The following is a 15,649-nucleotide window of genomic DNA, read 5'->3' on the forward strand; positions in this document are numbered from 1 at the left end:
CAAACAGTTCTGAACTCGGTTGGGACTGCCTTCAGTCAGTACAAAGTGCGTGCACTAACGCAGTTTGGCTGGTCCTGCTACTGTTAGGACATGCCGTTTACTCTGTAGCAGAGAAAACACTCGGCGTTGTGTATAAAACATGGGCGGGAAGGTTGGAGGCCAGAGTCAGGGGTCGGCAGGCGGTATGTGTTGTGGGGAAATACTGTATGTGTTCTCCAAGCAGAGGTTGGGTAGCGGGGATTACGTAGTAGTGGCTGGGATGCGAGGGGAGCGAGCCGGTAAAAATCCCGGCGACTAGGGGTGGGTACAGGTACGTCTACCGGTACACTCTTGGTTAGAGTATTTAGTAGTAGAAAACTCCAGTAGAAGTTAGATACTCCGTCAAACAGATTCCTCTGTAGAAAATTTGAACATAGTTTTGAGTATCACCCATTCACAAGTTTTCACATTTAGCCAGGTTCAGGTCTGGACCTGGACCTGATCCTCTGGACCTGGACCTGGACCGTGTCTGTACCTGAATTTTCATAGAATACCTATTGGCTATTCTTGAATGGACGGTTGACAAGACAGCGGAACAAAGATGAAACATTCCAATGCCTCATGCCAAGACCAATGAGGTTATCTGATATAACATCCTTGCCAAGCCTAAACCTGAAGCCAAAGTTTCAATAATCGAAATACTATTTTGATTTGGTGTTAGTGTCACAGATCGCCTCTGTTTAATTGGCGTGGATATGCCGACTTCAAGGAACGACTTAGGCAGACAAAATACACAAAAGCCTTGTGCCAAGGCTACAGCTGAACCCAATTTGAAAGTTATTCTAGTTTCAATCATCTAACAGTTAAATACTATCTGGGTTTGACACAACTGTGTCACAGATATCCTCTTCTTGGCAGAGACTTGGGGGAAAAGCGTACACGATACTGGGAAGATAAAAAGGCTGCAGACATAGGCTTAAAATGTATGTCAACACGCCGGGTATCGTTTACTCAAGGGTAATGGGGGGATGATTTAGGGGCGACAATCTAGAACTTGTGTAACTTGCCAAGTGGGTAGAGTGTTCGCCTTGCATTCGGCAGGTCGTGCGTTTGATCCCCGGCCGAGTCATACCAAAGACTTTAAAAATGGCACATGCTGCTTTCTCTGCTTAGCACTGAGCACTAATGAGGAAGAGTATGAGAACTTAAACACACATCACTTCCAGCGTACTAGCCCCCTGATGTAGTGGCTTTCACAATTGTGTGGCCAAGGGTAACAGAAATGAAGATGGGCGCCACCCCTAAGCATCCGCACAGATGTACGGGCAACTTAAACTTGAACTTGATACAGACCTTGGTAATGAACTTCGCGATTTCAAGTGTGTTATTTAGTTGTGCTTGAATGGAATGTCATTCTGGATGCAGCTTTAAAGGGAACTATCCTTGGTATGAAGGGGATCTTTAAGCAATCGAGCAATAAAGATGGGAAGGAGAAGAAGTGAAGAGAGAGAAAGGGACAGAGAGGAAGAACCGAAAAATCGGATATTCAGAAACAGAATGGGAGCAAGAAAAGAGAGAGAAAGAGGGAGAGGGAGAAGGAGAGAGAGAGAGAAGGAAACGAAATTTGGAAATAAGACTTATGATGGAACGACAAACATTCCCAGTCGAGCGCTAAGAACATAAGAAAGAGAGTTCGAGCGGAGGAGGGAAAGTGGGGGGAGGGGAGCGACAGATGTAGAGAGAGGAGGACAAGTAAAATCTGGACAAAGCATTTAGCTAATCGATTACTCACGAGTTTAGAAGACGAGAGGAGGAGAAAAAAACAAAGACAGACAGAAAAACGGAACAAAGAAAGAGAAAGACGAAAGAAAGAAAGAGAGAGAGAGCGAAAAGATAAAGAAAGAAAAAAGAAAGAAAGAAAAAAAGAAAGGGAAAAATAAAGAAAGAAAGAGAAAGAAAGAGAGAAAAGAAGGGAAGGAAAGGAATAAATGAAATAAAAAGAAATGGAATGGAAGGGAGGACTGAGGAAATAAAAAGAAAGAAAGAAGGAAGGAAGGAAAGCTTACCACAAAGCGACGTCGACGGAGCCCCCCACCCCACTCCATGTCAGCCAACCCTCCCCCCACCCCATGTCAGACCCCCACCCCACCCCATGTCAGCCCCTCACCCCACCCATGTCAGCCCCCCTCCCCAGCCCATGTCAGCCCCCCCCCCTCCCCACCCATGTCAGCCCCACCACCCCACCCCAGCCCATGTCAGCCCCCCTCCCCACCCATGTCAGCCCCCCTCCCCACCCCACGTCAGCAGACTTACATCGCTGTCAGCTCCGGCATGTCTGGGCCGCGGTCCAGAGCTGGGTTTGACAGACAGGAAGGTAAACGGCGAGCGACCCATCACGAGGAAATGTCTCCCGAGTGAAAAGTCAAACATTCCACTGCCTGATAGATGTTTCTAACACGTAACTGCGCCGGTTTACCTTTGCCACCCTCGGCACAGACTCAAGCGGCACAGAGCAAAGTCACCGATAAATCTTCTTGCAGATTACTATGTAGAAGAGCCTCAAATCCAAAGGCTTGGGGTTCAATCCTTAGCAATAAGAATCATCTTTTGGAGTCGAATCTGTTGAGATTTTACTACAAAAAGAAGCTCGTTTTCAAAATAAGTGAACTGACAGGCAAAGCAATACCGTACAACATTAGGTAACGTTATATATTGAAGTAAGAACTTTATTGCACATTTTTCCAACCGAACAAAGCATGTCAAAGTATCATATAGAAAGTATCACAGCATTCCTCTCAAATCTTGGTAATGGTACCGGTGAAAATGTAGGACTGTGTGGGTTTAGCAACAGTCAGTTTGTCAAAACGCATGAGGAATATAAATTTTCAGTGATGCTCATAACGTTATGTCTTAAGTGGAATTTTATTAGAAACTAGAAAGGCCGACATTTGCTTGAGAGCAAATACAGCATATTTCAGCCATCTCCCTCCCCATGCAACAATAGGCTATTTCAAAATCACCCATTTGAAAAATCACTTTTACTAATGACGGTTTAACCCAAAAATGAGTCTTACAAAATTCCCCCGTTCAAGAATGGACTCCAGTGCACCCTATGTGAATTTGCACAATAGACCAGTCCAGAAATACTCCCACTGAAACCTTGGCCTTTTGAATAAGAAACCAAATCCAAAATTGAATTTAGCAAAAAAGGTCCCAGTGCATAAAAAGGTATAATAGACCAGTCTAAAAACACTTCCACTAAAATTGAATTTTGAATCATCACCCGTTCAAAACTGAATTCGAAAAAATCCCCCTTCCGTGTGCAAAAAATGGACTCTTCCATGTAAAGTAGAGCAGTCCAAAAATACATCCGCTAAAATAGGACTTTGACATAATCACTGAAGTCCAAAAAATGGATTTAAAAAAAAGCCCCCTCTATGCAAGAATGGACTCTTCCAGAACACCCATGTAAAATTGCAAATTAGACCAGTCCAAAAATAACCCTACTGAAAGACTTTGACAAACTAGAAGTCACCAAAGTCCAAAATATGAATTTTGAAAAATCCCCCCTCCGTGCGAGAATAGACTCTTCCAGCACACATTCTGTAAAATTGCAAAATAGACCTGTCCAAAAATGCATCCACTGAAAGACTTCACCAGTCCAATGATGAATTTAAAAAAAAAAAGGAACCCCTCCGTGTAAGAATGGACTCTTCCAGATAACACCGGGCTCGCTGATTGGCTGCCACCCCCCCTCTTTAGGATATAGATTCAGGCTAAGTGATTGGTTACCTATCTAATTAGATTAAATAGACATATATGCCAGTAGGTCCAATCTGCAGCTGGGGGTCAACGACCTTAAGGTCATTGACCCCTCTGGCTATTGGAAAATGACAAAAAAATCCCCAAATATATCATTTTGACGTAGTCTATGACAAAAATTATACATGTGTCATTTGAATAAATATCTAGTGCACCCTTTTACCAAAATTTAGGTCATTTGGTTTTAAAACCAGAGCACAATAGCCAAAAGTGTACTTTTTGGTCATAAAATGGCCAAATAATCGCAAAATTGAGCATTTTATTGTACCGTATGCCTCAAGTGTTATTGAATCCATGTGCGCATATGTCTAGGGCACTCCTATACTAAATTTCAGGTCATCCGGTTCTAAAACCAAGGTACAGGAGCCAAAAGTGTCCTTTTTTGGTATAAAAATGACAAAAAAATCGCAAAAATAAGTATTTGGTTATACTGTACACCAAAACTGATATTGAATCTATATGGGGGACTTATCAAGGCACATCTGTACCAAATTTCAGCTCATTCGGTTATAATACCAGGGTACAGGGGGCCCAAATATACAGTTTTGGTCTTAAGATGACCAAAAAACCTTAATAAAATCATTTAAGAGACAGATATGGAAAAAATGAAAAAAACGTCCGAGGGTATTGGCCCACTCTACCCTTGTGCCAAATTTCAAGTCATTCGGTTGAGGAACAAGGGAGATACTGTGTTCTGAAGATTTGACAGGAGAAAGAAAGAAAGAAAGAAAGAAAGAAAGAAACATTACGAATACAATATATTTCACCATACCTATGGTATGGCTGAAATATAATGATATATAACTATAAATAGGAGGATTTTTATAACGTTAGCATGCAGAGTACAATTTGCGATAAAATACAATTCATCTTCTCCTGTGTTTGAGTTACACTGAGAGCTGAGGCATACATACAACATAAACTTTCCCGCCTCTCCTAAGCACGCTCATGAACTGTTTACATTCTTTCAAGTTTCGTTTATTTCTTCTTTCGTTTCATGGATGATTGGGGTGACTTTGAACTCCCATTTAACCCGCGGGTGGTTGTTGCTTCTCCTTTGTCCCAAAACAAACTTTGGCGTGAAGTTCAGAGTCGGACACTTGACCTCGGTTACGCAGCAACTGCCCCGCATCGCTGAGAGCGTCTTGCCAAACCACTTCTGTACCGTGTGTTTACGAAATAGTAGCTACATCTGTGAGGATGTGGATGGATTTGTTGACGTTGTTGACTTTGGCTCTGTTGTTAAACCCATGGCCACGAGTCCACGAAGGTACTGTCGTGTGGTATAACGGCAGAGTTTGGACTCAGAAACAAAGGGTCCCAGGTATGAATCACCGATCTTGTGCCCTTTGGAAGCTTAAAGGCACTTGCCACGACTTTCCTCACTCAACTTAGAGTAAAAATGGGTACCTGACTTCGGTTGGGGAGGTAAAAGACTACCTTTACCTGCTGAATGTACTTGTATGTGGCAATATTGAAATATTGTACTAACTTGAGTGTAGTGCCACATTGTCCTGTCGCGAAGCAAAAAGAAAAAAAGAAAACTATGTACAGCAGGGGCATCCTAGATAGCTGAGAACTCCCCATTGTCCTGTCACTGTGTTGGCCGAGGGCGTCAAAACTACATTTTTTAAATCTCATTGAGAACTCATCCATTTTGTTGTTTACTTTCAGGCGCAGGTGCTGCCCGGGTTATCACTACGTGCTCGGACGCTGCGTGTCTGAAGGTAATGGGAATGAAAGACTGAGTGAATGAATGAATGAATGAATGAATGAATGAATGAATGAATGAATGAATGAATGAATGAATGAATGAATGAATGAATGAATGAATGAATGAATGAATGAATGAATGCATGAATGAATGCATGAATGAATGCCAATGCTGTGCATTTTGTGCACTGGTGTAAGTTAAGGTCACAGCAAACATGTTCAAAATTGATACATAGAGGAACTTTAGCTTACATTCAATCGATCCAACTTTTCGCTTGTCTTGGTCACAGTAGAAATAAAAGCTGCTGCATTAGAAACCTTTGTCCACAGTGCTCATGTAAAAAAAAACATAGGCGAATATGGTTAGTACAATTCTATGTAATATTTACTTTATAATGTCTATTATAGTATTATTCTACTTAAGTATGGCACAAAAAAACAATGTCACCGCCCGGGATCGAACCGGGGACCTTGCGCGTGTGAGGCGCACGTGATAACCACTACACTACGGTGACTGTTGAGTGAAGTGCCGACAACAACTGCCTCATCACTGCCGTTAATGCATAGTCATAGGCTGGGAAACGATAGCATGAATGGTCCGACCCGTTATTTCAGTCACGCACACACACCGCCCCGTGGGAGTCATCAAACCAACCATTCATTCACAGTAATCAATGCTACCAGGCGCTGGAACCTATACTGCATACTGCAGCATAGAGTCTGTGAGTCTTGTGATCTACAACAGCTAGAATATGAACAACACTTTATATTACACTGTAAATTGTACCATGACTTATAAGGAGCGATTTGTGCTTTATAACTATGTCATAAAGAGTTTTCGTACTTTGAACATCTTAATGTTAAATTTCTATTTTTGATACTCCTAGATAAACCCTGTAACCGTTAAATCAAACATCATCTGTTCCTATATAACGTTATGCACTTGTACAAAAAAGCTAGAAGATGTTGATCATCCTGTTAGCTTAGCACCTTCAAATGGTTATATGTATCTTGTTTTTTCGTATTTGTTGTTGCATATGTCTGTTATCAATGACCGTACCTAGCCCGTCGAGGCATGAATACAACAAAGGTTTTTCATTCACAGTGATCAATACTGCCAGGCGCTGGGACGTGCTTAATGGATCAATACAAACGGAGTCGCTGTTTCTTTGTAACGAGCATTTTCCAAGACTATCCCTGTCATCTTTTCCGCTTTTTATTTGAGAGAGAGAGAACTGGTTTATTTAAAATACAATTTAAAATACAAGATAGTAGTCCGAAGACTAAATTGCCTCGTACACAAGAGTCTAATGCAATCTCCTGCAATAATTAAGTGCATTATTCTGATGATAATCATCAGAATTCCCAATTAATTGACTATGCAGTCTGTACTCACTCTACGAAAATACCTGTTAAGAAAGATTAAAATGTAACATTTAAAGTCTAATGTAATCTATTTAAGAGATCACCACAATATGGCAACGTAGTATTCTTAAAACTTGGCGTTCGACACTTAAACTGACTGAAGTTGTCTGCATTTCTGATGTCACTACCATGTGCCTCAGAGGGGCGTGGCGGTAGCCAGTTGAATACCTTAGATTGAAGGGATTTGGCAAACTTCAGACAGTATTTTAGTCAGTTGAATACTAGGTACTTTAACAAATCTTTATTGACACGACAAAAGTACAGCCACTTTCGTAAGGTTTACATGCATAACAACTACTTACAGTACAACTAAACAGACATATATGGATATCTATAGGTATAAATAAGTCAAGATATTGGGTCTACTATTCCATTTACACCATTGGTTCTACGGTATAAGCATTCGTGGATATAAATTTATTTGCCTTCTTGTACACAGTTAGGATTATCGCCTCCCAGAATGTAGTTGAGTTTATCTATCGAACAGAGAGTAGCAAATTCCTTAGAGCAAGCGGAAAGTAATGTGACTAAAGACAACATCCCCACCCTACCCACAGACATGGATGTGTGCGCAGACTCCCCCTGTGAGCAGCAGTGCACCAACAACTTCGGGCGTGTCCTCTGCACCTGTTACCCCGGATACCAGCTGGACAAGCAGCGCTACCTAGCGGGAAAGAAACCATACTGCATCGGTACGACGCCATACTTAGTAATCTCTAGTAGTAGTTGTTAGAAGGCTTAAGGTCTTATTGATGTATTACTCCAAGTGGGTAAAAGAGTTCCGAGCCAAAAACTGAACGGCAGGTTTCGAACCCAGGACCTCTTGGGTCTTATAGCCTTGGCCGGGCAGCCCGCACTTCACACGAACATGGTAAAGGACTGTTATGTGCTGAAGTGATTAGGTTTGTGGGGCATTGAAAGTTCCGTGTGCCGGCAGAGGTTAGGTTTTGACCAAGGGTTTTGACACAACAAGATACAATACAAAATAGAAAGCCCGATAAAAACGGCTAAAAATCGTTAAAAAAACGCCGCAGCCTAACCTCTGCTTGGCCAAGGGTTTTGACACAACAAGATACAATACAAAATAGAAAGCCCGATAAAAACGGCTAAAAATCGTTAAAAAACGCCGCAGCCTAACCTCTGCTTGGAGAGTAACACCTTCCCTCCATGTGCAGACCTGAACGAGTGCGAGTTTGAGAACGGCGGCTGCAGCCAGCTGTGCGTCAACACGGAGGGGAGTTACAGGTGTGCGTGTAAGCAGGACTACCGGCTCGCCAACGACAGCAAGACATGCGTTCAAACAGGTAACGGTAGTTCACCTTTATCCGCATGATAACCTATATCCGGCGAGTTTGAGAACGGCGGGTGTAGCCAACTGTGCGTGAACACGGAGGGGAGTTACCGGTGTGCGTGTAAACAGGACTACCGGCTCGGAAACGACAGCAAGACATGCGTTCAAACAGGTAACAGGTAACCTTTATTCGCATGATAACCTATATCCGGTGAGTCTGAGAACGGCGGGTGCAGCCAACTGTGCGTGAACACGGAGGGGAGTTACCGGTGTGCGTGTAAACAGGACTACCGGCTCACCAACGACAGCAAGACATGTGTTCAAACAGGTAACCTTTATCCGTATGATAACCTATATCCGGCGAGTTTGAGAACGGCGGCTGCAGCCAGCTGTGCGTCAACACGGAGGGGAGTTACCGGTGTGCGTGTAAGCAGGACTTCCCGCTCGCCAACGACAGCAAGACATGTGTTCAAACAGGTAACGGTAGTTCACCTTTATCCGCATGATAACCTATATCCGGCGAGTTTGAGAACGGCGGCTGCAGCCAGCTGTGCGTCAACACGGAGGGGAGTTACCGGTGTGCGTGTAAGCAGGACTACCGGCTCACCAACGACAGCAAGACGTGTCTTCAGACAGGTAACGGTACTTCACCTTTATCCGTATGATAACCTATATCCGGCGAGTCTGAGAACGGCGGGTGTAGCCAGCTGTGCGTGAACACAGAGGGGAGTTACAGGTGCGCGTGTAAACAGGACTACCGGCTCGCCAACGACAGCAAGACCTGCCTTCAAACAGGTAACCTTTATCCGCATGATAACCTATATCCGGTGAGTCTGAGAACGGCGGGTGCAGCCAACTGTGCGTGAACACGGAGGGGAGTTACCGGTGTGCGTGTAAACAGGACTTCCGGCTCGCCAACGACAGCAAGACATGTGTTCAACCAGGTAACCTTTATCCGTATGATAACCTATATCCGGCGAGTTTGAGAACGGCGGGTGTAGCCAACTGTGCGTGAACACGGGGGGAGTTACCGGTGTGCGTGTAAACAGGACTACCGGCTCACCAACGACAGCAAGACATGTGTTCAAACAGGTAACCTTTATCCGTATGATAACCTATATCCGGCGAGTTTGAGAACGGCGGCTGTAGTCAGCTGTGCGTCAACACGGAGGGGAGTTACCGGTGCGCGTGTAAGCAGGACTTCCGGCTCGCCAACGACAGCAAGACCTGCCTTCAAACAGGTAACGGTACTTCACCTTTATCCGCATGATAACCTTTATCCGGCAAGTTTGAGAACGGCGGGTGCAGCCAACTGTGCGTCAACACGGAGGGGAGTTACCGGTGCGCGTGTAAGCAGGACTTCCGGCTCGCCAACGACAGCAAGACCTGCCTTCAAACAGGTAACGGTACTTCACCTTTATCCGCATGATAACCTTTATCCGGCGAGTTTGAGAATGGCGGCTGCAGCCAGCAGTGTGTGAACACGGAGGGGAGTTACAGGTGTGCGTGTAAACAGGACTACCGGCTCGCCAACGACAGCAAGACATGTGTTCAAACAGGTAACGGTACTTCACTTTTATCCGTATGATAACCTATATCCGGCGAGTTTGAGAACGGCGGCTGCAGCCAGCTGTGCGTCAACACGGAGGGGAGTTACCGGTGTGCGTGTAAACAGGACTACCGGCTCGCCAACGACAGCAAGACATGTGTTCAAACAGGTAACGGTACTTCACTTTTATCCGTATGATAACCTATATCCGGCGAGTTTAAGAACGGCGGCTGTAGTCAGCAGTGCGTCAACACGGAAGGGAGTTACCGGTGTGCGTGTAAACAGGACTATATAGGCTCACCAACGACAGCAAGACCTGCCTTCAAACAGGTAACGGTACTTCACCTTTATCCACATGATAACATATATATCCTAGTCTCAACCAGACTCCGGGTCGCTGGAAGAAAGGTAGCGATGGAACAAATAGAGGAGTAAGCCGGCCAGAGAACTATAGCCGGCTAGGGAACAGCACGCGACCTGTTGCCTTTTATATAAATTATAATATTTTTTTCGTTTCCGAAATCTACCCGGCCGGGCCCCGGGTTGGGAATTGGGACCTAAGCCTAACACACACGGTCTTGTCAAACTTGCAGCCTCTGTCACGGACACTCCCAGACCGGAAGTGCATCTGGAGCACATTCCAACCAAGGACAGGTGCACTGCCAGCTGCAACCAGGTGCAGATCGTGGAAGAGAAGATGACAAAACTCGAGAGAAAGGTAAGAATCTGTTTTGTGCGGCGGGTTCTTTAACGTGCGTGGGGTGTGACTCTCCTAAACACGGGACCTCCATTTAACGTCCTATCCGAGGGACGGCCCTAACCGAAGTTAGGTACTCATTTTCACCTGAGTGAAGTGAGGAAAGTCGTGTGAAGTGCCTTTGCCAAGGGCACAACATCGGCGCACATCAGCGGTTTTCAACCTAATCTCCAAGTAGATCCTACGGTGCCTTAGAGATAGTATCAAAGCTGGCCAAGGAGTATAGCCTACCAAAGGGAGTCAAACGGACACCGGAGCCGGCTATACTCCTTGGCCAGCTTGATACTATCTCTGAGGCACCGTAGGGTCTGCTTGGAGACTATTTTGAACCCGGACCTCTGGGGTTCTGACCAAACACCTTACCGATAACGCCACAAGATGCCACTATGTTATTTATGTGCACTATATTTTTTCCAGTTCACCTCTCCTTCTGTCCAGGCTATCTTCTAACATGCGATTTTTTTCTCCCACCACCAACAGTTTGACGTTTTCACCACCACCTACAAACCGCCGAAAACGTCTGCGTTAAAAGACGGTCCCGTCGCTGCGCTGGAGCTGGCGGTACCTGCGCCGCCCGGCCCCGAGGGACCCGTGGGACCCCGCGGGCCGCCAGGCCGAACCGGACCGGAGGGACCCGCTGGAACTCACGGGGACACGGGCCCTCAAGGCCCGCCCGGACCCAGAGGGCTACCCGGTGTGCCCGGGCCGCCCGGACCTGCCGGACCGGTGGCAAAACCCAAACGGGGAAGGAGGGGGCCGATCGTACGTATTAAGCCTACGTCACATTTCCTACCCGGGGCCAGGCCGGTGTGACAGCGATCTCGCCCCCCCGGCGATCTCGCCCCCTCGGGGGGCGAGATCACTAGCGTTTTCGCCCCCCTTTAGCATTTTCGCCCCCCCCCCCCCCCCCAGAGCAGCTGGCTACTACATATTACAGGTGCGCTACCTGGTACTAAACTGCACCTGGGGAGTAACGTATATGGTGTGTTACCTGGTACCTATATGGCACCTTATTACCGTACCAAAAGATGTCGTACCTCGAAAGTCGATACTATATTGTTCGGTGCAAACATGACATTGAAATGAAAAAGACAATTTTTGCAGCTGAGGTGGCATAAAAACAGTGCTACTGCGAACGTATAAATCAACACCGTCTATGGTACGGAATACGTCAGCTATAAGTTTTCAATTTGTCACAGTGTTTTCTTTCTTGTGCTGGAAACATTTCCAAAGCACTAACAAAAACACACGTACGTAAATAATAGTTTCTCATTATAAACACTATCTACGCGCAAGTTGATATAGCTGTTGCTAAATGCTACACAAACACTGGTAAAGTACCTGTTTTAAGAAACACGGGTAAATGCATCAGTTCCTAAATACTAGAAAAAACAGTCATGTTGGAGGTGAAGATATCCCTTGGCCAGGTGCATATACCAAAATGTGCGTTATTCTAATTAATACCTAATATTTGCATAATTAATAAAGACATTACATAGTTCTTTTGTGGTCACTTCATGGTAGAGACTTCATATTGGAGATATATAGGTTGCTTGAGGACAGGTGATACGTGAATACAATTAAATACATCTTATGTCAAGACTCAGGTATATGCAATAATGGGAATACAAGGGACCAAACCCTCCTTGTCTGAAACAAGTTCAACTATCTTATTACCATGTAATTACGTTAATATTGATACTATGAATGGAGTTATGTATCAAACTCGTGTACTTATATCATTCTGAAACTACATTTTGTGATTTATACCAATCAACTTTTAAAATGTCATGTAAACCCGTTTTTTGGGGGAGGGGGCGAAATCGCTAAAGGGGGGCGAGGTAGGGGGGCGAGATCACTAGCCGGGGAGGGCGAGATCGCTAGTGATTTCGCCCCGGGGGGGCGAGATCGCTAGTGATTTCGCCCCCGGGGGGGCGAGATCACGGGGGGGGGGGGCGAGATCGCTGTCACACCGGGTTGTTTGCAGAAACGAAAAATTCAAGTTTGTGCCAATAAATATGTACAAGGCATGCTGTTGAATTATTTTTGGCCCGTTTTGTGTTTTTGCTGTCTTCCATATCACAGTTTTCGTTCCCCAAAGTTCCCCTTTGTGGAAATGTGACGTTAGCCTTATAGCCAAACTTCCTCAGGAAAGTCGGGAGAATATAACGCTAGTTCACCTTTATCCGCGGGGTAACCTATATCTGTTGTATCTCAAAACAGGGTTAGGGATATCAGGGCGACAGACGCCGGTTTCAATTGCAAATTGCGATATTTTGATATATTGGAGTTTCGAACTAGTCGACTTGATATCCTTAAATACGCTGTTTATAAAAACAACGGATATAGGTTACCCCGTGGATAGAGGTCACGGCCATAAAAGTGGAAACCTCTGTCGGGATCCTCCCTATACTAAGGAACATGAAGAACTTTATTGCGCAACCATCGTACACGGTACAATGTATGGCAAAAAAAGAAGAAACAAACGTATCATCCTAATTACTAAAGCAAGTATTAAACATAGTACATATGCAGATTATGAATATAGAATGAAATTTTACAACCTTATTTCTAAAACAATGAGAGCTAGCCTAAAACATTGTACTACAATCGAGTGGGGCTAATTATGAGTTTCGGCATTTTTTCTTATGACAAAGCAATCTTTTATACATGTATTGAATAGACCACGGGCGAGGTTCTGCGTAGGAGAATGTGTTTGTATGTGAGGTGGTCTTTCCGATTCTTTTCTTCAAATTAGCAAAACAGAACCCCGGTGTTTACATATTCTTGTTTCTTCTCTCCTAAGGGCAAAACCGGTCCTCAAGGGATTCAGGGACCAAAGGTGAGGAAAGGGGATTTGTTGTGTTAAACATATTAGTCGCATTCATCGTTTTATAGAAAATGTTTTTCTCAATATGAAATATATTACCAATCCATTCAGGCATTCACACGCACACACACGTACACACACACACGCGCACGCACGCACCCCCCCCCCCCCACACACACACGCACACACACACAAATACACACACACTTACACACAAAGACACACAAACGCTACCGAAAACATACACGTAACCTTCTAGCGAAGGTAATAAATTTCTTAATCTCCTTCCAGGGTGAAAGGGGAGCGCCGGGACCAAGAGGGCTACCCGTACGTTTTTTTCTTCTTTCTTTTGAGACTACAGACTAAAAACTTCAACATGACTCTGTAGCCTATATACCTACTCTCGAAGCAGAGATTGATGGAAAAAATCGTGACCTTTTCCTTTCATCCGTTTTTTGTCGACCGACCTTTTGGTTAAATTGGTGGAAAGGTTTGTATTTTCCACAAACCTCTGCTTCTAGAGTATATATATCGGCTGTACATGTAAGGTGTGCACAATCGCACACCGTCGCATGCCCCAACTCTTTTTCAAACGGTGTGGCGGGTTCTTTGATTAACGTGCGTATGGCATGGCTCTCACCAAACTCTCCTTCCTTGTGCATCGGTACAGCGTTTGATATAATGAGTTACAGCTCGGATAGCTATGAACGCTGTGTTCGACTACAGACTATTTACCATTTCCAAAAGAATGTACAACGTTAACTTGGTGCTTGTAAGCTTGTTTGGCTGTCAATGTTATGCTAGTATTACAGGGATTTGTATTTTTGCTTCATAACAACCACTTACACTAGAGATATGAGTACAGTATGTCAGGGGTGCCTAAGCATTTGCACGAACCCTATGAGATTCGTACAAACATTATGTGATACTCACGAATCACTCTATGTGGAAACGTACGAACCTTATGAAAATCACAGGAACCACTATGCGCAAACGTACGAACCTTATGCGATTCGCGCGAACCTTATGCGAATGACGTGATGTCACGTGACCTGGCGGCGGTCGGCCGGTTTCAGGCGCATAAGGTTTGTGCAAATTGCATAAGGTTCGTGTGTGTCACATAGTGATTCGTGCGAATCACATAATGTTCTTACGAATCTCATAGGGTTCGTGCAAATGCCTACGCAATTACTGTCGTATTGAGGTCACCTGAGTGGCGCCGAATGGCAGCTCGATCCAGCCCCTTGCGATTTAGCCCCGCCCATTGTAAGCTCCTGGCTGCAAAGAGTGAGTAGTCGGCCCACCCAATAACAATAGCAATAGTGATTCGTGCGAATCACATAAGGTTCCCAAGTTTTCGCATAGTGATTCGTGCGTATCACATAATGTTCGTACGAATCTCATAGGGTTCATGCAAATGCTTAGGTTACAGCTCGGAACGCTGTATGTGTTGGCATGAAAGTTCATCAGTTGAGAGTTTCATTCCTTTTCCCAGGGTGCTCCGGGATCCTTCGAGTTCCTGCAGCTGATGTTCTCGGACCTGCGCAGAGAGGTGGTGGAGCTGCAGCGGGCGGTGTTCGGCGCCGAGCGCGCGCATGCGCACGTGCCCGTGACGTCATCGGTAGGCACTGACGGGCCGGCGGAGACAGACGGCGGACGCGACAGGTTACCAGACGCGGGGGAGAACCAGGTCGACTTTACGGACCATGGTTCGGGAGAGGAAGAACAGAATACTGCTGCGGAGTAGATTATCATATTATGTTTGTATTAGATTTATCATTAATTAATCATTGATTAAACATCTGTGTCTGATTGAGGTTGCCCTAGCAGACAGACTAGCAACAAGACAGATCATCGGACACGGGGCATTTTACGGACCACGGGTCGGGACAGGAAGAACAGAACACCCCTGAGGACTAGATGCTGTTGAACCCGATTTATACGAAGTGTGCGACCTTCGAAAACAGCAGGATTTTTGTCTGGGTCTTTCATTTGGGTCACGGAACTGTAAAAAAAAACCCAAAAAACGATGCCTGCACTAGTCGTCATGATTAGAGTTTATGGACCACGGGTCGGGAGAGCTAGAGGAAAGACGTGAAACATCAGAACACGCTGCAGACTAGGTGTTTGAGTTTTGGTGGACAGTAAATATAAGGCTTTATACAATCTAGTTTATGTATTAAAGTGATGTACACAACCACTCCTGTCGACAATAAGTGGAAATGCAGTTTGACAAAACCAACAGTGCAACCGACAAGGTGTCATCCTGAAATTTTGCTGTAC

The 15,649-nt window shown here is 45.0% G+C and overlaps 2 protein-coding genes and 1 non-coding gene across 3 annotated transcripts in view; 2 read left to right on the plus strand and 1 right to left on the minus strand.

Annotated features, from left to right (window-relative positions):
* Nucleotides 1-8,287, plus strand: part of LOC118432641 (collagen and calcium-binding EGF domain-containing protein 1-like) — an 11,517-nt gene extending 3,230 nt beyond the window's left edge. The window contains exons 3-5 of the mRNA XM_035844275.1: nt 5,476-5,528; nt 7,497-7,631; nt 8,115-8,287. Coding sequence (XP_035700168.1) covers nt 5,476-5,528; nt 7,497-7,631; nt 8,115-8,272 — 346 coding nt within the window. The 3' untranslated portion in view covers nt 8,273-8,287. The remainder of the gene's footprint in view (nt 1-5,475; nt 5,529-7,496; nt 7,632-8,114) is intronic.
* Trnav-cac lies at nt 5,957-6,029 on the minus strand. The gene has a single exon. It is a non-coding gene; the product is annotated as a tRNA-Val (tRNA).
* A 1,538-nt stretch (nt 8,288-9,825) lies between the features above and the next one.
* Nucleotides 9,826-15,387, plus strand: LOC118410665 (collagen and calcium-binding EGF domain-containing protein 1-like). The gene is made up of 6 exons (XM_035812467.1): nt 9,826-9,948; nt 10,373-10,497; nt 11,017-11,298; nt 13,343-13,378; nt 13,658-13,693; nt 14,862-15,387. Exons 2-6 carry the CDS (start codon nt 10,477-10,479, stop codon nt 15,111-15,113), a joined length of 627 nt encoding a protein of 208 aa, XP_035668360.1. The 5' UTR covers nt 9,826-9,948; nt 10,373-10,476; the 3' UTR covers nt 15,114-15,387.
* The last annotated feature ends 262 nt before the right edge of the window (nt 15,388-15,649 follow it).

Source organism: Branchiostoma floridae, chromosome 2 (genome assembly GCF_000003815.2).
Source record: "Branchiostoma floridae strain S238N-H82 chromosome 2, Bfl_VNyyK, whole genome shotgun sequence".
In the NCBI taxonomy this organism is placed as follows: domain Eukaryota; kingdom Metazoa; phylum Chordata; class Leptocardii; order Amphioxiformes; family Branchiostomatidae; genus Branchiostoma; species Branchiostoma floridae.